The sequence below is a fragment of the Sminthopsis crassicaudata genome, chromosome 1, assembly GCF_048593235.1.
Source record: "Sminthopsis crassicaudata isolate SCR6 chromosome 1, ASM4859323v1, whole genome shotgun sequence".
In the NCBI taxonomy this organism is placed as follows: domain Eukaryota; kingdom Metazoa; phylum Chordata; class Mammalia; order Dasyuromorphia; family Dasyuridae; genus Sminthopsis; species Sminthopsis crassicaudata.
This window is the reverse complement of record NC_133617.1, coordinates 301,470,399-301,496,508: the sequence shown is the minus strand read 5'-3', so window position 1 is coordinate 301,496,508 and position 26,110 is coordinate 301,470,399. Positions and strand designations below refer to the sequence as shown.

At 32.5% G+C, this 26,110-nt stretch overlaps 1 protein-coding gene across 4 annotated transcripts in view; it reads left to right on the top strand.

Moving 5' to 3' along the window:
• RELCH (RAB11 binding and LisH domain, coiled-coil and HEAT repeat containing) overlaps nt 1–26,110 on the top strand; it is a 123,437-nt gene that overhangs the window by 15,020 nt on the left and 82,307 nt on the right. For 3 of the 4 annotated variants that reach the window (XM_074279036.1, XM_074279035.1, XM_074279038.1), the window contains exons 2-5: nt 15,731–15,820; nt 25,326–25,397; nt 25,512–25,567; nt 25,670–25,783. In XM_074279036.1, coding sequence (XP_074135137.1) covers nt 15,731–15,820; nt 25,326–25,397; nt 25,512–25,567; nt 25,670–25,783 — 332 coding nt within the window. The remainder of the gene's footprint in view (nt 1–15,730; nt 15,821–25,325; nt 25,398–25,511; nt 25,568–25,669; nt 25,784–26,110) is intronic. The other variant, XM_074279037.1, reaches the window with a different exon arrangement.

The following is a 26,110-nucleotide window of genomic DNA, read 5'->3' as shown; positions in this document are numbered from 1 at the left end:
AGAGTATAATTATGATTGATGGAGGAAACAGGTTGTCTTAATGGTTTTGGTAAATCTTTACTATTTTTCTTATTACTTTATTATCTTTCTGAGACAGCTAGGTGATATAGTGGAGAGACCTCTGGGGCTGGCATTGCAAAGACTTGAGTTTCAAATATGTTGTCTGAGACTTACTGCCTCTGTTACCTTGGGAACTTAATTTCTGCTTTCATCACTTTCTTCAGCTGTAAAATGGGGATAATAACGGTACCTATCTCAGGATTATTGTGAGGATCAAATGAGGTAATTTATAATATTTATTTTGAGGTGGTATCCTCTCTTTTTGAGGGGGTGTTTATTAATTGGGGAATGTCTAAGACTTGGTATATAAATATGATGGAATGCTATTGTAGTATAAGAAATGCTGTAAAGGATGGTTTCTGAGAAGAAACCTGAGAAGATGTGTGTAAACTGATGCTTATCTACTATCCCTCCTTGAAAGTCTAGCCCCTTCATGACCTTATATGACCTTCTCTTACATGACCTTACATATCCAACTTACATGTTGGACCTTACATGACCAAATCTTAAAAATTGGGCCTTACATGACCAACTCTTAAAAGCCACTTTCGTGTTCTTATGGTGACTGGTGACCAAGTGCTAAGGCTACCCTGGCAAAAAGTGAGGAGGGCTTAAAAACCAAGTGTACAAAGACAGGACAGCGTAAGAGCTTGGTCAAATATTTATTCAATGAACTTTTTTTTTTTTTTACCTGAATTACTCTTATTCCATTTATGCAAATTCTTTCAATTTCATTTTGTCACAATTATCTATTTTAGTTAAATTGCTTGCTTTTCTTTCATGCTTATGTTATTTGTTTTGAAGGGGAGGTCACTTAATCTTCACATCAATCCCATAAGAAGGTAGGATAAGTAGTATTACCCCCATTTTTCAGGTGACAAAAATGAGGCTCAGAAATATTGTGTGCTTAATAGGTGAGGTGGTTAAGTAAGGTAAGTGCTGATATTAAAATTTATGATATTTAATACTGGGAGAACAATTTTATACAATGACAAGACAGCTTATGAAAGAGTAAGAAACTGGCATTTTCAGATGAGAAAACTGGGGCAAACAGAAGTTTAAGTGATTTATCTCAAGGCCACACAACTGGTATCTTGAGGCCAGTTTTTAATTTGAGTCTTTATAGGTACTCTACTACTACTATAACTACTTTATAGAAAGATGATTTGACAAAATCACTGGTTAGAATAACCAAATACCAAAGCAGAATTACCATTATGAACCTGTTATGAGAATGTTGAACTTCATATGTTATCTGACTTGGTCAAACTGTTTTTGTTGAATGGCTGGTTTTTTCCCTCTTTTGTTATTATTATTATTTTTTAATGAGTGAGGAAAGGGATGCTTTTCTAAGCAGAAGGATGGATTGTTGTAGGGACTTAATTGGAAATTGAGGTAATGGAGGCAGCTAGGAGGCGCAGTTCAGGAGGACCAAGTTCAAATCTGGTCTCAGACACTTAACACTTCCTAGCTATGTGACCTTGGGCTAGTCACATAACCCCAGGGGGGGGTAATTGGAGGGGGAGGAGAGAAATTCAAACAGCAGTTCAGGATTAGACTTGATTCACAGACCATAATAACTATGTCCTGTATGTATCTATTGAGGTAGATCCATCATCACCAACAAACCCATTGGGCAGAATGATGTGGCAGAATTTGATTACATTATTTTATACATTTCTGTTCCATTAATATACCATGAAATCTAGGATAAGACCATAACTTTAATCATGGGTGTATACTATTTCCAGGATTCTCCACCCATGAATTTAACAGTGTTTATAGGTGGAGTGATACTATGAGCCATGAATGATGCATATTTGCTTTTGAAAAAGTTGTCCAATACTGAGGTGAAGATAATCTATATCCAGTCAGTTCTTAAATCTTGTCTAGGACTTTCCTCATTTTGTCCTTTGAATCTATGATATATTTCTTTTTACTTCTCCTACAGTTATTATTCTCTTGAATTCTTTTATTTACACTCCCAGCTTATCACACATTCAGTCTATCCTCCTTACTATCTTGAGATGGTTTTTTTTGTTGTTTGTTTTTTAGTATCAGATTTTATGATTTCATTAGTTTAGCAAACCCCCTTTACCAATGCTTAAGAGAGTTGGGAAAGGGAAAGTTTGGTGACTTGTTCAGCATTACAGAATTAGTGGGTATCAGAAGCAAAACTTAAACTCCTATCTTCTTAGACTGCTTCTCTCCAAGATTAGATTACTAATCTACTCTGGAACCTTTGCTGTCTCCCTGCTGTTTTATCTTCTTAGCTTGACATTTGAAGTCATACCTAATCTATCCCCAGCCTACTTTTTAAAGCAAAGTCTTTACTACTACCTTTGCTGTCCTGAGAATATCCTGTTTTATACTTTCCCTCATTTTTGCCTTGGCTTGTTTTTTTACCCAATCCCTCTACTTTTAATTACTTTTCTCCTCTATGCTTATCTGGATCCCGTTCCTTTTTGAAAGTTTAGCACTGGGTCTTATATGGCCTTGTCTTAAAAGCCACTTAAAGGTACCTATTTTAACAAAAATAAGACTCAGCTTACCATCCTTTTCAGAATTCTTACTTGTGACCCTACTGTGGTAGGGTTCAGAATATACTGGCAGGAAATGAGGAGAAGAATTGCCTTCTTTAAGAGAAAGAGGGAATCACTTAATTCTTACATCAACCCTATAGGGTTGGTAGAATAGGTAGTAGTATCCCCATTTATCTGGTGAAGAAAATAAGGCTTAGCAATACTAAGTATTGGGCAAATATTAAGTATTATGTGATGCAGTGAATAGAACATTGATTGTAGAATCAGGAAAATTTGATAGCTTCAGATACTAGCCACATGACTTTTCACAACACTATTTTACCTTATTTAGCTCAGTTTCCTCATCTGTAAAATGAACTACAGATAGAAATAGCAAACTAATCCAGTATCTTTGCCAAGAAAACTCCACATGGGTTCATTACATGACTGAAATGACTGGACCACCACAACATATTAAGTGTATTGTTCCAAGTCATACAGTTAATAAGTAACAAAAAAGATTTTTAAAAAAGTCATTGTACTCCAGATCCAGGATGCTTTTCGCACAGAAATTTAGTCTGTCATCAACTTTCTCGTTCTTTTTTAATAAATACTTTATTTTTTACTTCCATGTGACCTATCCTGGACAGAAATGCTGGAACAACTTTCTTTCAAATGTTACTCTGTATTAAAAATCCTGATCAAGAATTAGATAAAGTTGTTCTTTATCTTGTTAGAGTGGGGGTTTTTAATCCTTTTTGTTCATAGATCCCTTTGGCAGTCGGATGAAATCTCAGGATAATGGTCTTAAGTGCATAAAAGAAAGAAAAATTTTTAAAAAGATTCTTTTAAAATTCATTAATCAGTTATTTAATCATACTAGCTCACAGACTCCAGATTAAAAACCTCTCAGACAAAATCCACAAATAACTTCATTATTTCATGCACCTGTTTTTCATTTTGTAGCTGTCAGGCACTTTCAATTTAGTTAAACTAGGTATAACTGATGTTTACCATCTATGTCTTTGTATATAGCCCTTCCTACCCTATCCCCTTCACCCAAATGTCCCTTCCCTTTATAATGTGGCTCCAGAGTTCTCTTTATTAATCAAATTTTATTTCATTAACATCCTGACAGCACCATCATATTTTTATATAATTTATGTGTAACTTGTATGTTCTTTGTGTGAGTGTGGCAACCAGTGAATAAAATCAAGGCCACATCTCATTAATATCCAGCTTAGCAAGTGAACATTCAACATATCATAATGCATGCTAAACACTATAGTTTCTAGGAAGGATTTTTAAATAAATTTCTTTCTCTAAGAAAAGGTCCTTAGGAATATAGATCTAGAGATGGAAGATACCCCAGAAGTCATGTAACCTAAGCCTGACCTCTGTGAAAATTCACAGATGCAATCTGAGCCTTCATCCTCTAAGCACTGAACTACTGAGCACTTTTTTAAGTAGAGCATCTTAACCCGGGGTCCATAGACAGAAAAGTTTGTATTACATCCTAAAAATCATTAGGATCCATAGAAGCTTCTTGTGCAGGGGAGTAATGTCATCAGATTTGTGCTCTAGGAATGTTAATCTGGTAGTTGTATGGAAGGTGGATTGGAGAGAGAAGAGACATTTGAGGTAAGGAGAGTCACAGTCATTAAAAAATCACTTATGTGCAGGCAAAATACTTAAGCTCTGGATTACAAGGAAAGGGGAGTCCTTGCTCTCAGTGAGCTCACAGGTTTTGCACAAATAGTCTAGTCAAGAGGTGAAGAGGACAAGAAATAGATGATGATCTTGTGAGTCAAGAGAAGGGAAGGTCCATTGGGAAATGACTAAAGTTGTGCTAGGTGAATGTAATGGAATATTATTCTGCTGTTAGAAATGAGGAACAAGATGAATACAGAAAAATATGGACTTATATGAACTAATGTAAGGTAGAGTAAGCAGAGCCAGAAATACAATAGAAACTCCACCAATGTAAATTGGAAGACAGTAAACCCTCACAACAATTAGAGATTAAATGTGATGAAATTAGAAGGAAAAGACTTGGCTCCAAAGAAGATATTTGAGAAAACACCTTCCTTTGTCCCTATAAGTCCTCTCCTATGGGACGTTACTTGACTTTTTGGCACATTGATTACTTTTACTGGAGTTTTCCCCCAATCCTCTTTTTTTTTTTTTTAAATTATTTATTACAAAGCATGGTTCTGGAAATGGAGACTACAGGGATAGAAGATACCAATTTTTACAAGATACTAATAAAAAATCTTTTTTTGAAAAAAGTGAAGAGGATAGAAAAGGGAATTAGCTCCATGGTTCTGGATTCAGAAAGATCTACAATCATTTTTCTGTTAGGATTAATTTTTAAAGCTCTGGTTAGTTAGTTCCAGCTCTTACCCAAAATATTCAGAAGTGAAAAAATCCCTCAAAAATTAGAATAAACTTGTAGGAAGACTGTAAGCTGGGAAACATGAGGCATAATTATAAAGTAATGGAACTGATTTTTTTTAATGTGTGGCTTGTGCAATGAGCTGTGGTACTTTATAGTTACATTAGGGAGCATGGAGATGGTTATTTTATTTGATAATTTTCTAACTGGTTTTACTGGTTTATCCACAGTGATGAAATCCTTGAATATAGAGTAAGTTATAAAATAATTTATTACAAAGCTGTATGATAATCAGATTTTGAGGTTTAAATGATTTTTCTGATTTGAATAAGGTAGCTGAAACACTTTCATTTGCTTACTACTTGTGCAAGTTTCTTAACCTCCATGAGAGTCAAATTTCTTCATATATAAAGTGAGGAAGATTGGACAAGATGGCCTCTGAGATCCCTTCCAGTTCTAAACCTATAATCTTTTGATTTTTCAAATCAGATCTGAAAATTAATTTTGGGGGCCATATTACCTAAGAAAAAAAAGTATATGTATAGAATTTGACAGATCACAATTATAGTTTGTATTTATGTAACAATTGCTGTTGCAAAAGATGTTTTCATACTATCTTACTTGAACTTGACATTCAATCCTCTGTTATTTCTGTATGACATAAAGAAATATTTAGCTGACTTAATTATTGTCATACAAATAGTAAGTGGCAGAACAAAGATGGTTTTAATCTAGCTCATGCTATAATGTGATGGTGTGATGGTCTTTTTCTTACTCTATGCTGCCTCCTCTGATTTCCCTAGGAGCTTTTAATAGTTTATAACTATACCATGTTTGGAAAATTCTGTATGTAACAAAACACCCAGTGTCCTCAGAGACTAGTTCTCTGGTAGGGAAAGGTTTTAAGCCTTTAGTGAGAATTGTAGTTTTCACATTCCTGGAAGGTAATAGAGCTATATCAAGACCTTTGAAATGTGGAAAGAAGAGTATGGATCAGCAGGAGCTCTTGGATGATTGAAACAGAGCAAAGTCAGGCATATTTTTCAGTGAGTCATTGAGAGGCAATTAGAGAAGCCAAGAGAGTGGCAGCTACATGATGGTAGACGTTTGCACTGGGCATTAACAGTAGGCATTGATGTAGCTGGAGTTTCCCTTGTTCACCATTCTGCTGATTGAAGTGAACATTGCAGGAATGTGGCTGAACTCTTTTATCGAATCACATAATATGAGAGTTGGAAAAGATTTAGCAGTCATCTTGTCCAAGCTTTACACAAAAGGAATCCTCACTGTAACATCAGCAACAAACACTCCAGGTCCTTCAGCTGATCCTCATCTGTCATTGATTTATTTTTTTTCCCAAGAAGCTACTGGAACTGGTGCCTGTTGTTTTATCTCTGTCTGCAGATAGCAGAAATCTTAGTTTCCATATTAAGCGTTTTGTTTTTTAAAATGTCCTTTAAAAAACCATGACTGGTCATGAGAAGCCCTGTCAATTGTACTTTTACAACATATTGTCATCTGACATTGCCACCATACTGGGGATACAAGCCTTCATCACCTCAGGCTTATGCACTATTACAATAGCCTGCTGATTAATCTCCTTTAGGTCTTTTCCCAACTGCAATCTGTCCCCCACTTAGCTATCTTAACATGATCTCCCAAAAGTAAAATTCTGATTTTCACCCTCCTCCCCCATCCTATAAACTTCGGTAAGTCCCTCTATTATCTCTAGGGTCAAATATAAAATCCTCTATTTTACTATTAATGTCTTATCTGTACATACATGCTTGCTTTGTCTCATCCACAAGAGTAAACTGTTTGAAGTTAAGGGATGATTTTTATGTTCTTTGTATCCCCAGTGCTATGCACAGTTCCTGCCACATAATAAATACTTAAATTTCTTGTTGCTGACCAAGATATATAGCCTAGCTATGTATATTCCATGATGGGAAAGGTGAAATGGTTAAAAATTGAAAAAACTATTTTTAAAGATATGGAAAGAGATCCAAATCTCTGCATTAACATTAGGAATTTTTCTAAGCAGGGATTCTGAGCTGTTAGAATTTTTTTTAAATTAGTAATTTTTTGTTTTACATAAACTCCTTAACCTATCATAGAATATCATCAATTTGGTCCAGGCTGTCATTTTGTCTCTAGCCTAGAAATTACTTCATTGTTATGGTCCTCAGACAAACTACAGCCTCTGAAGAGGAGATAAATTAGAGGTGATGATCAGAAGGAAGGTAACTCACTCCCTTTAGTCAGACAAGGAGAAGAAGAGTGTCATCTGGAGGGATTCCACTCCTTCCTCTTTCTTTGTGAAGGTAAGGAAAAGAGGGTTCAGTCAACGTTTTTTGTTTAGTAACACCTGCTGGATTACATATAGAATCACTGTTTTCCTAAACAGGAATTGGCAACTATGTTCTCCTTCCCAGGATCCTAAATTTAGAATTTGAAAGAATTTGTAGAGAGCACAATGTTAGATCTCCAAATAGAGTAGCAAAAACTGACACCAGCATATAGAATTGTTGGCAGTAGTAATTAGATGTGAATAATGAGATATATTTCAAAAGAAAACATTAATTAAATATTAAGAATTAAATTGTTGCATAATTAAATATAAATTTAATAAGCCAATTTTATTTTTCTGTAAATTTGTCCATCAAATGCTATCTCTTGTAAAAAGGGGATAGCAGGATTTATTTTCAGAGTCATTATACTTGTATAAGCTACCATTTTGATGTCAGCAAGAGGAAAGAAATAAAAAGGGGAAATTAACATGCTTTACTATTGTCATTATTTAATCAAACCTTATTTTTTCCCTTTCTCAAAAATACGTTCTAAAAATCCAAGTATTAAAATAGGAGAGGAGTATTTTATATTCTTATATTTTTCTTCGTACTTGGTGATAATTTTTTTTAAAAAATTAAAATACAGTTTAGGGTATGCTGGCATAATTGTTTGTGATAGGTTATTAGAGTAGGTTTCTCAAGGATCTTAGGGAAGATGATTTCATCTGTGGTGCCCCAGCCATTAATACAACTTGTAGTGATTTAGTACATGCTAAGTACTTTTTTAATACATGAGTTTCTGTGACCCTCAAAATCCATCATGAGATAAATTAAACCTTTAAAAAAAATTTTTTTTTAGCTATACAAGTTTTTTAGTAAGAATTAGGCAGCCTGAGAAACTGGAAAATGAATGGATGCCCATCAGTTGGAGAATGATTGAGTAAATTATGGTATATGAATGCTATGGAATATTATTGTTCTATAAGAAATGACCAGCAGGATGAATACAGAGAGGCTTGGAGAGACTTACATGAACTGATGTGAAGTGAAATGAACAGAACCAGGAGATCATTATACACTTCAACAATGATAATGTATGAGGATGTATTCTAATGGAAGTGGATATCTTCAACAAAGAGAAGATCTAATTCAGTTCCAATTGATGGACAGAATCAGCTACACCCAAAGAAGGGACACTGGGAAATGAGTGTAAACTGTTTGCATTTTTGTTTTTCTTCCCAGGTTATTTTTACCTTCTGAATCCAATTCTTCCTGTGCAACAAGAAATTCGGTTCTGCACACATATATTGTATCTAGGATATACTATAACACATTTAACATGTATGAGACTGCCTGCCATCTAGGGGCGGGGGTGGAGGGAAGGAGGGAATATTTGGAATAGAAGTGAGTGCAAGGGATAATGTAAAAAAATTACCCATGCATATATACTGGCAAAAAAAAAAAGTTATAATTATAAAATTAATTTTTTAAAATGTAAAAAAAATAAAAATAAAAAATAAAGATAATTTCTAAGTATTTTTTTAAAAAAAGAAAAAGAATTAGGCAGCCTATAACCATAGCCTTACTTTTTGAAGCCTTTCCCGCATAAAAAGATCTTCTAAAACTGGTTATGTAGATAACCTCCAAGACTTTTTTTTCCCCATATGATATTTCTTAGCAAGTTTGAAAATTTGGTAGCAAGTACTGGGATATGTAACATCTAGCAGGAATAGAAATAATGTTTCTTCCCCCCCCCCCTTTTTTTTTTTTTAAACATTAAACCAAATATAAGTTAAATACTTTGGAAAATGTTAACAGACTCATCATTTACTTGAGTGAGACCTAAGTGATTGGTAACAGCTTCTTTTCAGTGGAAATGTTGATGTTTTATATAATTTATGTTAGTTTTGTCTAGCATAGACATAATGATCAATCTGAACATACTTGGAACTTCTAGTGAAAGGGAAAAATGATAAGTAAAATATATAAATTTTTCAAAAGTTCTTAATTCAAAACTGTTATAAAAGCTACAATACATTATTTATAAACTTTAGCAATTGCAGGAATCTGTGTGGCCATAGAGGTAATATATGAAAGTATATTTGTATGTTAAAGACATTTGTTTCATTTGTAGAAATTGTGGCATAGTGGAGAGATCACTAGATTTGGAGTCAGAAGATTTGGGAGAAGATTCAATTCTGGCACTTGCTGGATTTGGCTTTGAGGTTTTGGGATGGACAGTTGGTGTTTGTTTTTTACCGAGTTACTCTAGGTTTCGGTTTTATTTATTGAGCAACACTCCCACAGTTTCTTAACCTATAAAGACGCAATAATATTTGCATTATGTACCTCACAGTAGTCTTAGGAGGATCAAATAGACAATGTATGCAAAGTGTTTTCTGAATTATAAGGCATTAAATAAATAGGTAATTGTTAATATGTTATATGATGTTTTTAAAATGTTTGTAATTTTCCTAGATGTTGGTTAGATGTGGTAAAATGAAATTCTGCTCTATTATGTTCACATTACAAAAGGATAATCACAAAAATTTTAGGCTGTTATTTTCAAGATTTGGCCTACTTAACCCATTAAGTAGTGAAAGACCTGGTATTCATTAATTTTCTTTTGATGTAGCTCATCCCCTTTCTTTGTAGCATAAGTTTTGTACAGCTGGGAAGGGAAAGAGTGTACATTAAACTACCATAATATTAAAAATGGCATCTCTTAATATAAACATAATAAATATTCCCTATTATCATTTCTTTCAGTAAATAAATGTAAATTCTAGGCACACTTAGCAAAATAAAAGCATGGCTTTAGTTGCCAAAAGGCCAATACTAAAATGATAACATTTCTGTTGTAAAATTCTGGAAAATATTCTGTATACCTCTACTAGTTTTCCTTTATTTAAGCTAAATGGCATTTTAGAATGCAGTTTTCAAGAATTTGATCATTGTAAGTAATGATTAATTTCTTAGGATCTATTTTTAGACACCTTGAAATATGCAGTCTCAGTAATGTGTTTCCTCCAATGATAAGCATCAATCACACCCTATATAATTCTTGTGTATGTGCTCCTACATACACCAAGGTGTCCAGCCAATTTGTTGATAGTCTTTACTTTCCTTCAATTCTCCTGAATATTTAAAGATGCCTGTGAAACATTTGGGTTATCCATCTGTTATGCATTTTTCTTGTTCTTTGGTCAGCCTAATGTTAAATTAGTACAGTGAGTATTTGTTGAGCATGTACTCTGTGAAAGGTGTTAGAGATACAAAGATAAAAGCAAATAGCTTTTCCCAAAACTCTCTTGTGTTATCTAATCTAGTGCAATAGCATAAAAATATATTCTGCTAGTGAAAAATAACTAAATTTAGAATAATCTCAGAATCCAGTTTTTTAAAAACATATTTAAAGCTAAAAATAATTATTCTCAAATTGGGTAGACAAATACACTCAAAATTAAGAATGTATGGTGGTATCTTACTTTCAAATAAATTGCAAAAGTACCTTACTTTTTGAAAGATGGCTATTTAAAGTACATATAGTCAATCTGCGTCTATCAGGAATACATACAAGCTTCATTCTTACTGAATCTTTTCATCCATCAGAATCATATCATTTCAGAGCTAAATGAAACTTATCTAATTCACAGGGCCATCACTTTTCATATAAGGTGGAAGACCATGTCCCATTTGAAACTATTTCTGCTTGCCACTTACAGTTTTTATCTCCTTAGAAAATATACCAAGGATCTAAGGGATTTTATACCTTATCTTGCAGGCTATATAGGGAAACCATTGAATAATTTTTTGTTTTGTTTTTTTTAGTAATACAATACTTAAATACATTAAATACTTTAAGTAAAATATTTAAAACAATGTTGTTGGGGTTTTTTTTTGTTTGTTTGTTTGTTTGTTTTTTAAGATCTGGAAATGGTCTGAAACAGTTTAGAAACGAGGGTCAACTGGAGATGAGAGACCAGTTAGGATTTTAGAACAGTCCTAACCTAAAGTTTATAAGGACTAAGAAGGCAATGCCTATAGAAATGGGAAAGGAGACATGTAAGAAAACTAAAGGAAGAATTTTTCAACCTTGATCATTGACTAAATATGGGATTCAAGGAAGAGACAAGAGTTATAGGATCCAAGCTTTCTGAGCAGAGAATCATTCATACTATTAAATAAACAAAGAAGTCAGGAGTAAAAGATTGACAGGCGCCAAATAAAAAAATTTATTTTTTAGTAATTTACCCCTCCAACTGAACAATTTATAGAATTCAGCCATATGCATCAGTAAAGATAATAGTAAATTTTAGACTAGTGAGTTTAGCCAGTGCTTCAGAGAATAGGAGCATTTGAACTGACATTTTGAAAGAGGATATTCCAGACATAAGATAAACAGGGGAATAAAGCTAGGGACATGGGCAAGGAAGAGTAATTGGTATAAGCTGGTTTAGTTGGAGTTTAGGGAATATAGGAAGGCAAATCTTACGTGGTAATGCTGAAAAGGAAGATGTTAGTTAAATTGTGTAGTACTCTGAAGGCCAAACTAAAGAACTTATACTTTATTTGGCAGGCAGTTGATAAGCAGAGAAGTAATATACTTAGTCTAAAATATAGGAAATAAGATTGTTACTGTCAAAGTACAGAAGACATAGGTATTTAAAAAAGAATGTCATGGGGGCAATTAACTAGATTTGGTGATTTGATATAAGATTTGAAGAAAAGTAAGTAATCTTGACTGGAATTTTAAATGCAGTAGGATAGAAGGGTGGTACTACTTTGAACAGAGATAGAAAAAGTAAAAGGTAAAACAGGTTAGGAGGGAGTGAGTAGGTAAAATAATGAATTTATTTTGAAAATGTTGTTACAGAGCTGATGAGGAATCCAAGGGGAGATATTCTGTAGGAACTTAATGTTGGAGGTGATGTGGGAAAACTGGGATACTAATATATTGTTGGCAAAGTTGTGAAATGATACAGCCATTCTGGAAAGCTATTTGGAACTATGCCCAAAGGGCCATAAAACTGTGCATACTCTTTGACCCAGTAATGCCATTATTGGGTCTGTATCCCAAGGATATCATAAAGGAGAGAAAAGGAACTACATGTCCAAAAATGTTTGTAGCAGCTCTTTTTCTGATAGGAAAGAATTGGAAAACAACCCATCAATTGGGGAATGGCTGAACAAGTTACAATACGTGAAGGTAATGGAATATTATTGTTTTATAAAAATTGATGAACAAGCTGATTATAGAAAGGCCTGGAAAGAGTACATGAATGGATGCTGAGCAAAGTAAGCAGAACGAGGAATACGTTGTACATAATAACGGCAACAATGTGCAACGATCAACTATGAAATTCTTGGTTCTTCTCAGTAATTCAGTGATCCAATGGAATTCCAATAGACTTTGGACAGAAAATGTCATCTATAACCAGAGACAAACCTAAGGAGACTGAATGTAAATAAGTACATGTTATTTTCTCTTTTTTTTTTTTCCTCTCTCCCATGGCTTTTCCCATTTGCTTTGATTTTTTTCTCTCAACATAATTCATAAAACAATATGTATTAAAAATAAATTTTAAAAAAAGAGAAAGACCACTACATACCTCTCAGATTGGCTAGGATGACAGGAAAAGATAATGGTAAATGTTGGAGGGGATGTGGGAAAACTGGGACACTAATACATTGGAATTGTGAATGCATCCAACCATTCTGGAGAGCAATTTGAAACTGTGTTCAAAAAGTTATCAAACTTGTACATACCCTTTGATCCAGCAGTGTTGCTACTGGGCTTATATCCCAAAGAGATCTTAAAGAAGGGAAAGGGACCCCGTATATGCAAAAATGTTTGTGGCAGCCCTTTTTATAGTGGCTAGAAATTGGAAATTGAATAGATGTCCATCATTTGGAGAATGGCTAAATAAATTGTGATATATGAATGTTATGGAATATTATTGTTCTGTGAGAAACGACCAGCCGGATGATTTCAGAAAGGCCTGGAGAGACTAAGTAAAATTAGCAGAACCAGGAGATCATTATACACTTCAACAACAATATTATATTATGATCAATTCTGATGGTCATGGTTCTCTTAAAAAATGAGATGAACCAAATCAGTTCTAATTGTTACAGTAATGAAGAGAACTAGCTACACCCAGCAAAAGAACTATGGGAAATGAGTGTGGAGCACAACATAGCATTTCCACTCCTGTTATTATCCGCTTGAATTTTTGTTTTCCTTCTCAGGTTATTTTTACCTTATTTTTAAATCCGATTTTTCTTGTGCAGCAAAGTAACTATAAATATGTATACATATACTTTAACATGTATTAGTCTACCTGCAATCTAGGGGAGGGGGTGGGGGAAGGAGGGAAAAACTTGGAACAGAATGTTTTGCAAGGGTCAATACTGAAAAATGACCCATACATATGTCTTGCAAATAAAAAGCTAAGAGAGTGTGTGCATATGTGTGTATGTGTCTTAGGAAACACCCACATTAAGGACTTAAATAAGCCAGTGAAGACTATTAAAAAAAAAAAAAATAGGGAAGAAAGAATGAGGAAAAAAAAAAGTATTTCTGAAAGTTAATAGAGAAAATATGCAGTAGGAGGAATTGTGTTAGAAAGCTATGAAGAGAACAAGGTATTGGGTTTAGTTATTGGAAAGGAATTGATTAGCACTCAATAAATGGGAAGTTATAAACTGGATAATGAAGATTATAAACTTTTTTTTAAAAGTGTAGTAAAAGGGATAGAGGGAAGAAGGAATGGCAACTGGATGGGCTAGCATTATTAAGAGAAGGCTAGACTTGAACAGAAGAGAGGACTTAGTTTAGGTTTGTGAAAAAGATTGAACTCACTGGAAAATAGCTTAAAATATCTGTATACTAATAAATTTTCAGGTCAAAAAAAATTTAAAAAGCATTGTAGTATATTGAATGAAGAGTAGGCCTAGAAATAAGTCATATAACCTTTCACCATTCTACAATCTCTTAAGATGCTTAAATTATGGAGAAGATGATAACCTCATTAGTAGAAATTTGCTCATCTGGAAGCTTATTGTCACTGGAATTACAGGTCCCTATTTTAGGATGATATTGAAAGAATTCCATGAAAATGGTGGTCTGATTAAGAATAAAACATAATTGACTGAATAAGTTATAAAATATGAATGTGATGGAATACTACTTTGCTGTAAGAAATGATCAAGGGATAGTTTCAGAAAAATGTGGGAAGACCTGCGTGAACTGATGCAAAGTGTAAGTAAGCAGAAGCAGAACATTGTGTACTATTTCAGCAATACTATAAAAATAATCGACTGTGAAAGACTTAGTAATTGTGATTAATAGAATGAATCACTACATTTCTAAAGACCTCATGATGAAAAATTATATTCACCTCTAAAAAGAGAATTGATGAACTCAAGAATACATATTGGAACTTTTTTTTCTTTTTCTTTTTCTTTTTTTTTTCCCCTTTGTGGGAAAAGTGGCTGATGTGGAAATGTTTTCTTGACTTTATATGTATAATCAATATGTATATATGTACTTCTTTTAAGAATTTTTTTTTTTTTTTGCCTTCTTAGTGGGATAAGGAAGGAGGGGAGAAAATTTGGAATTGAAAATAAAATTTTAAAAGTCGGTTAAAAGGCAACCTATAATCGACAGTGCAAAAAAGAGGAAGTATAAATAAAGTGTGGAGAAAAAAGGATGGATATGAAAGGTGTCAAGATAAAATTGATTAGACTTCACATCTAACAATATTTGAGAGATGAAGAATAATCCAGGATGGCTCTAGGGTCTGAAATCTGAGTACCTTGGAGGATCATTTCTCTTAGGTATCACTGAAGACTACAAAACTGCTAAGCAGAAAATCAAAATAGTGAGAGAGCTTGCTGTGAATATAACTGTAACATGTTCATTATGATGATTCATAGTCATTAAGAAAACATTAAAATTACTTTGGAATCAAAGCACATAGTTTTGGACTAGGAATTTTAAATGTTAAGTTTCACTCTCCAATTTTTCAGTGTAATCTTAAGCAAGTAGCTTATCCTTCTTAGCTTCAGTTTTCTAATTTGTAAAGTATTGATATTAGCATACTGTTTTAAGATCAAGTAGTATAAAATACTTAGGATTTGGGTGGGTTTTAGCATATATAACATAGTTGATTTTTTTTTTCTTCATTTAAAAAAATTCTTTAGAGCATACCTAACATAATGCTTGCACATAGTAGATGTTCTGTAAATGTTTGTTCAATTGATTTTCTACTATTTAAAAAAAAATCTATGAGAATTTAGATTCTATATCAGTTTACAAGAGCACTTTAATTTGAGAGTATTCAAGAGTCCTACAATTTTAGATTTGGAAGGAACTTTGGCAATCATTAAATCTAACCCCTTGATCTTACACATAAGATGAAAACAACCTCTTTTAAATCAAATTTTCTCTTTCATAGATCGAGCTGGGAGCATCAGTACCCTTGATTCTCTGGACTTTGCAAGATATTCAGATGATGGAAACAGGGAGACGGATGAGAGAGTAGCAGGTGAGCAAGGTTATAGTTACTAAAATTGATCTGAAATTTTGGTACAGTAGAAACTTTTAATGGCATTCACCAACTAGTAGTGAGCCTCCACATAATAAATCTCCATACAATTAGATTGGCTGCTAGTCAGATGGTAGATATTTCCATGTTTTATATACTATGTTTCATATATTCAAAGGTGATGCCAATGACATGAGACTTTTTATTTCCAGAGCTAATGATAGATTTATAATGATGTATATTTTAACTTGTAGCTAATGCTAATGAGAGACAGCTTGGCATGGTGGATAGAGGGCCAGCGTCAGGAAGAGCAGGATTTAATACATGCCTAGCTCTATGATCATAGACAAGTCACTTAACCTCTCAATATTTCAGTCAACTGTAAGATTGTATGTAAAAAAAGAGTTACCAATATTCATCTTTAATAAGTTCCCCATTAACAGTTACCTATATGGAGGAAGTCACCAAAAAAGACAAAAGTCAATTCACTGAATCCTGCTTAAAACTTAATAGTCTGTGAGATACAGAGGTAGGAGTTTTGAAGGACTAGGGAAGTGAGCCAAGTTGACTGGTTCACAAGAATTGAAGAGCGACCATAAGAGTCCCACGAGCATAGTATATTAATTCAAATAATTTAATACACAAATGCTATTTTTCAAAGATAAATTTTTGCATATTTATAAACAAATTTTTATTTCAGGAAACTCAAGAGTTGATCAATATTCGTGTTATTTATTTGAAGTATTTTTAGTGTTTCTGTTAAAATGATATATAACAGGAGGGAAAAAAACATACAATGCTAAGCTTTTCAGAGCCAACTGATTGTACCTGCTAATAGAGGTTGGATGATAATAAAGAACACACATCTGAATCAGTTCTTCAGTTATCATAGGACTTCTATTTTTTTCCTAGAACTCCTCAAAGATTGGCATATTTCAGGACCATCTCCTTTTTCTGTCCCTTTACTGTCTTCTAATGAGTAGTAAGCTGTTTTGTCTTAGACAGTAAAATGACTAGCTAGAAGAAACAAGTAATAGAAGGTCTGCATAACTCCTAAATTTTGATAATTAAGAATTTAAAGTATTTTAATTTTACAAAATATTTTAGTGCTTATTTTTATACTCTGCAAAATTTTATAGTCCTCTTCTAACTTTTTAGATTATAAATCCTAATCAGAAAGTACAATTCTTTGTGTGATAAGGAACTCTTTTAACTTAAAAGAATAAGGTATATGGAAAATGAAATTGCACTGGAATAGTTTTTACTATTTATAAAAAATTGTCACTTAAGAAAATGAATGAAGTATATAGTAGAGAAGACTCATTTAAAAAAAAAAAAAAAAGCTTCAAAGCATAATAACCAATTTTCCCCAGTCTGCTACCAATGCTAATGCTTTAAAACCTCATCAAAGGACTAATATTGCATAAAATATAATTTGTCCTATTATCTGCCATTGATAAATGCATAAATCCCACTAAATCAGAAGAGACATCTAAGAAATCACAAAATCTTTTTGAGTTTGCTGAACAAGTCTTGGGCAGAAGAAGTCATGGATAACACAGGTATGTGTCCAGTTGCCCTATCAGGTAAGTGTAGGGAATTCCCCAACCCTTATGTTTTTTAATAGTTATTGACCATGCACTTTAGATAGGTATTAGTCATCTTTACAGATCTTTTACTTCCTTAAAATTCTAAGATTTGTTCATTTTTTTTCTTTGTTAAAAATAGGCTCTTCTTGTGCTGGGCATCATTTCTAAACTGTCTCTGGCAGTGCCAGGCTTTTATTCTAAATGTTTTTCAAACACCATAGAGTAGCTTGGTGCTATCTTTTCCCTTGAATACTACCTCCATTGTATTTTCCTTCACAAAAATTAGAACTTTTAAGGATATTACTAATGGTAGGAATAAAATACTTTCTTATATCTTTTTGAGTAAACTGAAGGAAGTATATTTTTCATCATAATTTGGAAATAGTTTTTTATCACATCATGATGCATTAATATTTGAAGTGACCCATTTTATTCTAGCATTGGTTTAATGTGGCAGTGATTTCTTTTAGGTAAAGGATTTGGTATATGTTTTCTAGTAAAGTTAGTATTGTCACATTTATAATATTTTTTTGAAAATGTTCGGTTCTCTAAATTATAATAAGTGGCTTATGTAGCTAAGACATTCAATTCTCTATAGAGTGCCTTTTACTCTTTAAAGTTCTGGTCTCCCATTCTTTTCAGCATCTAATTGAAAATAGTTGTCTTGCTCCACACATTCACACTTTCATCTTTTATAAAATACTTTCCATTTTTCCACATGTAATCTCATCATCTTTATGTCTCTTTGTGACCTTTGACAATTTTTAGGTATGGTTCATGAATGATGGAAAGTACCTGTTTACATTGCTTTATTAAATTGTAGAGTCATGTACTTGTATATGTGTGTGTATATTTCTACATTAATGTCTTCAGTGAAGAAATAATTAGTAGATTTATAAAACAATAGTCTTTTTGTTATATTGAGAAAAATGACTGCTTAAGATCCTTGTTTTTAATTTAGGGAATTGCTGTATGGATCTTTTGATCTCTTATATCACTGCCAAGAAATTAAAGGCTTTCTTTTTCAAACATAGGATGACTTATTTGTAGTCATGTCTAAGATAGAGCATATCTGTTAGAGATTAGGAAAATGTAAGAGAGATCTTGATAAATTTGCTCTCTCGGTATATATGTAAGTTGTGTGCAAAAGTTCACTGCCAAACATGTTTAGAATAGGATAAGAAAGGTTCTTTCAGAGTTTCCAATTCAAGGCCCCATAATTCAAGACCCTTACTTCCCTTATAACCAGATTTCCTGGCCTGGCTTTCCATTTTTTCATAGAATCTTTCAGATTCCATATTGCACTACATACCTAGAGAGTCATTAGTAGTATGGCTTACAGAATTCAGAGAAGGAAAGACAATATGGAAGACAATATTGGTGACATCAATTAGTTGTTATTTTTCTTATATGTAGCACTGAGACTTGCCATATCCAAGGAGTTTACCTGGGGGTGAGATAGGTTGATAATCTGAATTAGAGATAGAAAGTAGACAAGGCTTTCTTTCCTGAAAAATCTGCCCTGGAGATCAGATATCATGAAAATTTCTCTGTACTGTTTCATGGAGATAATCTGAACCTGATTAATCGTTGTCACTGATCCATTCTATTTCTCACATCAAGTATTATCTCTTCCTCTTTTCTTTGTCTTATCATTTTCATTTTCTGATTTATGGAATCTTTTTTGACAGTATACCAAATCCTCTACAAATATAGATATAATTCAAGTCCCAAGAAAGAAAACATATGGAGGTTATATTATTTTGATTTCTCTGCCTTTGAAGCTAAAGTTAAAAGTAAATTCTGAAAATGTAATATTTTTGCAGATGGTTGTACTCCAGAAAGTGTAATATTCTTGCAGATGGCTTTACTTCTTTCCTAGTGTTTACTTTTGATATTTAATCCATTAGCGTACATAGTTGAAAGGAAAAGTCATTGATCTAAAAGAAAAGATATAAAGAAATCAAATTTATCAAATAGCATTCTTCTTTTAATCACTGAACCAACTGACTTCACTCAATGTGTGATAGAATAGACTAAATCAGACATAAGATTAGATGTTTGTGTCCAGGAACCTCATCAGATGCCAGTTACACTTTGCTGTTGTTGAAAATTAAGAAGGAGAAAGAAACTTTTGACAACAGCAGGAGCTTGTGGCTGATGCCCACCCAACAAAAAAGCTATGAAGTGTAGCAAATAAACATGGGTGAGTGGAAAACCAAGGTGAGTTTAAGCATATCTTCAAAATACCATATTTCAGCAATATGAACAGATCTCTTGACAACTTTAAATTACTGAAATTACAACTACTTATAGATTTGTGAGTATGTAGTTAATATACATTACAGGTAAATAATGCCTAAAAAGATTGATCATAGTTTTTGGTTCACCCTCATAAATTCTAAAGTATTTTGTACATAAAGGATTAATTGTATATACAGGCATGCATATTATGTATATGTTTATTGTGTGATCTTTATTGAGTTGCTTCAATACAAAAGTGTTTGAAAAAACATTTAACTGCTCTAAATACATGCAAATAGCTATTTGGAGTGTAGGCCTTAGATCATAATTGTAATAGAATTTAAAATATTATAGGGACTACAGAGGGAAGGACATAGAGATAAATGGAAACAAATTAACACTATTTTTATTGTTTATAGTGAAAATAGTGACATAACAAAATGTCTCTGTACAAAGTTCTACACAATCTACACAAATATCTACACAATTATAATAATATTCCCCTAAAGTCATTTTTTGTCTTTGGAAACCATTTGTTATTGCACTGTTGGGAGAGGAAAAAGTAATAATGAGACTTGGCTTTTAATCCCTACTCTGCTACTAATTAGCAGTGCAGGTAATGCAACTTGTATAATTTCTCTGTGTGTCAAGTTTCCTCATCTGTAAAATAAAGAAAAATGAATTGTATTCTCTGTTAGCTTTCTCTTCAGAAATTTTTTTAACCTTAATGTATAACTTTTCATCTTTAGCAAAGGATTCGTGTATATAAATGCTCTTGCAGATATTACATTTATGTAAACAAATTTGCTACAAGTGAAATAACACAGCTTTCAGATCTGGAATGCACATTAGAAATTGCATAGTCCAATTCCCTTATTGCATAAGGCATGAAAAAGTGAAATATATTGCCCAAGATTACACAGGTAGGAAGTCTATCTAGCCTTATCCTTTTAGCAGTTATAAAAAGTTTAATAGTACATTTTAAAAGTGTTTATTATAATAATCACTTTTCCTTTTAGATTACCTTTATTATCAATAAGAAATATGAGGTCTCTGCTATATATACACATATATATTTATTCAAAATTATGTTTTTGATAGTTATAAAACTTGAAAATGATTGTTGTTTCTTGCAGATTCATTTTTCAAAATTAAAACTAGTTTATAGATATAACATTTTATTGTGAATTATATAGGAGTATTCTAAAAATATTTCTTTAAATTTTTTTTTTTTAATCTGTAAGAAGAGCCAATTTTAGACGTTAAGTTCCCATTGTATTTTCTTTATGTAGCTCTTCTGTTTCTCTGCTGTCATATGACTGACCAAAACACTAACAGGCTTATTACAGAATCATTCCTATTGAAAATTCTAACCTGTTAATATAGAAAAATATACAAAAAGAAAGAAACTGAACCAATATATCTTGATCCACCAAGAAAAATTTATAAAGCAGGGTAATACAATCTCACATACAGCCAAGAAATGAAAACCTGCTAGTAATTTACTTGGCACTGATGGGAGGCCTCAGATGCTTTTTAATATACACGTAACTGTGTGTTGTACTGGATGCAAAAAAAAAAAAAAAAAAAAAAGTGCTCTGAAGAAGAGAATATGCAAATAAGAATATAGTGTCATAACAGGGTCATGGAATTTAGTTAGAATTGGAAAGAACTTTATAAATCATATAGTCCAACCCTCTCATTTTACAGAAGAGGAAACTAAAGTCCAGTAAAAAATGACATGCACAGATTGTGAAGCTGGAAGTCAGTTACACAGATCATATGATTGAGTTTTTTCTATACATTTATCCTCCATTGCTTTTTTTGGTACTTTTTGCAAAGTATCACAATTGATCTTCTTAAAAAAAAAAAAAACAACACTACAAAATAGGTATGTTGTATCCTTGTTTGCCAAATGAGATAGTAGACATAAAGAAATTAAGTGGCTTGCCCTTGGTCACACAGCTGCTAAATAGTAGAAGTGGGACTGGAATCCAAGTCTTCTAACTCCATATCCAATGTTCTTTCCAGTTTTACCTAGCTGTCCTATGCTGTATTATAGCTGCTGAATACTTGGGGAAGATTAGCCATCAGGGTGGTAAGAAGGAGAATGTTTTCTTAATAATTGGAACTCTGAAAAATAATGTGCTCTGGATTAACCAATGTCAGATTTAATCATTCAACAAGTATTTATTGAGCAACACGTATAAGAATTTAATAATAATAGCTCACAATTACATAGCATTTTACAAATACTATTTTATCCTTACAACAACTTTGTGAGGTGTAGGTGCTTAGGCAATTGAGGCAAGCAGAGGTTATGTGATTTGCCCAGGGTCACACTGCTAGTAACTATCTGAGGCATATTTGAACTCAGTTTTTCTTGTTTTTAGGTCCAGCTCTCTATCCACTATGCCAACTGGCTGCTCTTTATTGAGCTTTCTAGTTTATTCTCTTCCTAAACTTAGAGAAATAAATGGTGCAGGTAATACTTCTTGACTAAGCATTGGGTAGGGACTTTCTCTTAAAGACTTAATACCAGGAGAGAAGTTTTTGGTGGTATTTATCTTCACTTCCTACTCTTAGAAAAAGAAGACAGCTGTTGGAGCTTGTTGTTGTTGTTGTTGTTGTTGTTGTTGTTGTTGTTGTTGTTGTTGTTGTTGTTGTTGTTGTTGTTGTTGTTTTACTCCCAAGAAAAATGTTTTTGGGATCCTGGAATAAAATGAAAGAAGATAGTGATAAATCATCTTATTATGAGATGAGGTCACCTTATTTGAGCTTTTATCCTACTGGTGAAGTCAGTATTTAACTTGTTTTTAGATTAAGCTCAATTAGAAGGCCTTTAAAAATGTCAGAAATAGATAAATTTAGCATAAATATTTCAAGCCTTGTATAAATTGAAAAATTGGGCTAGAGCAATAGAGAAATGATACTCTCTTTCATCCTGATTTGAACTAAATTAAAATTTACACCATTTTTTCTTTTCCTATAAAAAATGTTTTGAGTTCTGAGTATCTCCCCCCCAAAAAAAAAATAAAAATAAAAATAAAAAAATAGAATGCTATTATTTTTCAACATCTGGTCCGAAGTTGGCTTCATTTGCTTTCTTATTGTCACCTCAGGTAGCCTTCAATAAGTTTTAGAATAGAGTTCTAAATTTTGTATTATAATAAAACTGGTCTCAGTAGAATAACATTATTTGAAAGTTTGTAGCGAATCATTAAGCGGTAGAATTAAAAATAATTTTTTAGAATCATTGAAATTAATACTATTTATTTATTAATACTATATACAACAGTTGGCCAATTCATTTCAAATTTTAGTTAAATTTTTTTAACACAAGAAAAGGTAAGTTTACTAACATCTTTAATAATAGTACTGCTGTTCAGAACCTTTATGCTTTTTCATTTGAATCTTGTGTGTGTGTGTGTGTGTGTGTGTGTGTGTGTGTGTGTGTGTGTGTGTGTGTGTATTTATCAATTATAAAGATGCTGTGTGGCTTCTAACTTGAACTTTTCTTTTGGAAAATGTATGTTGTCTTAACAAGAAACATGCAGCAGAGTACTTTTTTTTTTCTGATAGGCTCTATCTGTTCAGTCTTGTAATTTTTTGTGATATTTGATATTTGTACATAAAAATTCTTGCCGTCTGACATGGGTTTTTCTGGCTTTCTGTGCCCTAATCATACAGTGTTTTGCTCTTAATTCACCTTAACTTTTTCCAGTTAAATTTCTGAGTTTTTTCAAGTTTGTGTTTAAACCAGTATTTTTTTTTTATTTCATATTTCTGTCATTCTGAGGTAGAGCATTCCTGATCTGCAATTGTTCTGTAATATGACAATGTTAAGAGACTTGAAAAATTAGTAGGGAATGCAATTAAATGCTGCTACAACTGAAAATCAGTTACTTAAAGTTTTTAGTTCCAAAAATGAAGACAGCACAACAAAAATGTGTATGTAGTCTTATACAAACAGCAGTATTAATTATTAACACTAAGAATTTCTGGAATACTTTAACTTTGTTGCACAGAAATATTTGCAGATCAGCTTTGCTGATTACCAAAAAGAAATATTAACACATTTCCCCTCATTAGATCTTTAGTTATGCTTCCACATTGCTGCAGTTAAATTCTATGCATCAAAAAAGTAGTTTTCGTGTAGCAAATGTGATTCAGTTAACATCCTAAAGTTTTGATGACCAAGTGCAAACTGAGTGAAACTTTCTTTTCCATAAAGACTTAGTTTCTAGTTATTACCATGAGTACCAAGACATTTTTCAGTAAATCAGTTAGAAAGCAATTTTTTCAAGTGGCAGCACACATTTTCCTAGATCGTGTCTGCATTTTGCTTATTCAGGTAGTTGTAGAATGATTTGTCTTAACTTACAAAGATAATAGTTTTTTTAAAACTTAGTTTTTTACTATTTGCTTCTGACTAACTATAAAATTAGTAATAGAAAATTCTAAATCAAAGAAAATTTCCTAGTTCTTAAGGTATATGAACTTATTAATCGTCCTCATGGATAAAAATAGTATATTAAAATATTGTTCATTTTTATGGTTTATTGGTAATTAGCTTGTGATAAAACAAGTTTGTTATAAAACAAGAGAAAGATTTTAAAACACTATTTGAAAAGCTCTTTTTAAAAAACATGTGATGACAGTGTTTCCACTGTTGAATTTGGAAAGAAAAGACTGAAGTTCTTATGCCAGTTCAGGCACTTAATACCTGTGTGACGTCAAGCAGGTCACTTAACTTCTCTGGCTCTCATGTTTTCTCACCTACAGAATAAGAAGGTTGAACTAGATCATTCCTGCAAGTCCCTTCCAGCTCTCAGTTTGTCGATTTAAAAGTGCATTTTTTCACAGGTGGAAGTTTCTGAATTATTCCTTTTCTTCTCTTCCCATAACTATTAGACAGCATTGTAAACCTCTTCTGCTTTAAGAAGTATCCAAAATGATTCTCCGTATAAGTTTTATTTGGAATACAGTCCAAAGAGAAACCAATTATAATACTCTCATATTTCTAATAAACCCCTATGTATTTTCTTGTAGTTTTGTAATTTAAATATTAACTATGTTTGCTACCTAGTAAATATACTTTGGGACTTCTTTTGTTGTTAGAGAAATACAGATATAATGAGAATTATTTAAGATTTAGAAAATGTCACTAATTTATAATTAATTTTGAATATTATTTGAAATAACTGCAAAGTAGTTCAATTAATCCTATAGATGTTATATTTTTAAGTAGTTTAGGCATCACCTACTTATTCCATCATTCACAAAAAAAAATGTATTAATAGGGACATTTCATTTCTTTTCCTAATTTTGAGTTAGGGAGAAGTATTCAGATATCGCATACTTCAATTTATTTAAATAAAATATTTTACATTTTAGAATTGTTTTATAAATAGAGCAATTCCTTGTCAGACAGCTAGAACATTTGACCTGTTCACTTAGAGTACTAGTAATGTTATGGAAAATGCTCACCAGTTTGCTTTCAGACCAACTCTGCTGCATGCTTTCATGAGTTCCATAAAGATTGCATGCTTTCTGTTTTCAATACAAACTGTATTTTTTTTTCATACCCATCCTTGCTTTTTATTTTTTTATTTTTGTTTCCCTTTTCTTGGTTGGATGCCTGTGTGTGTTTAATCCAAATCCCTGTCCAGTCCTGGAGTTTGAACTACGGAAAGCCAAGGAGACCATTCAGGCCCTCCGAGCCAACCTGACACAGGCTGCAGGTGGTGTACATAAAACTTTTCTTTAGACTTTATAATTTGACAATGTAGAACTAGTTGAGATTTTTTCATATAGTACAGATCCTAAAGTTTCTGTGTACATTTCTTCCCCCCCAGAAAATGAAGTTCCTTTACAGGAACGAAAAAATTACAAATCAAGTCCTGAAATTCAGGTAGGCAATTTATTAGAGAAATGTTCATGAATAATATATTGAATGGTAGAAGAAATGAATGGAAAGAAGACTTAAAATGTCATTTCTGTTTTTTATTTCTAGGAGCCAATCAAACCTCTTGAAAAAAGAGCTCTAAACTTCCTAGTGAATGAATTTTTACTAAAGAATAACTACAAACTTACATCAATAACTTTTTCTGATGAAAATGATGATCAGGTAAAGTTTGAATAATACATTGTCAATTTTGGAAAATGGGTGGTTTTATGCCTCTGTTATCAGATTGGTCACCAAAAAAAGTCATCAATGAGATCTGTCATCTCCTTCCCTTAGATATATAGATATATATATATCTATATCTATATATATGTATAGATATGTACCTATAGCTTCTATTCTGTGCAAAAATTTGCCAAACACATTGCTATAAAACTTAACACTGTAGGGACCAAAAGAGTGTTTCTTAAATTTTAATCACTATTTACTGTGAGTTATATAAGCAAAGGTATCAGTATTACCCATGTTGGATCAACCTTCTATGAATAA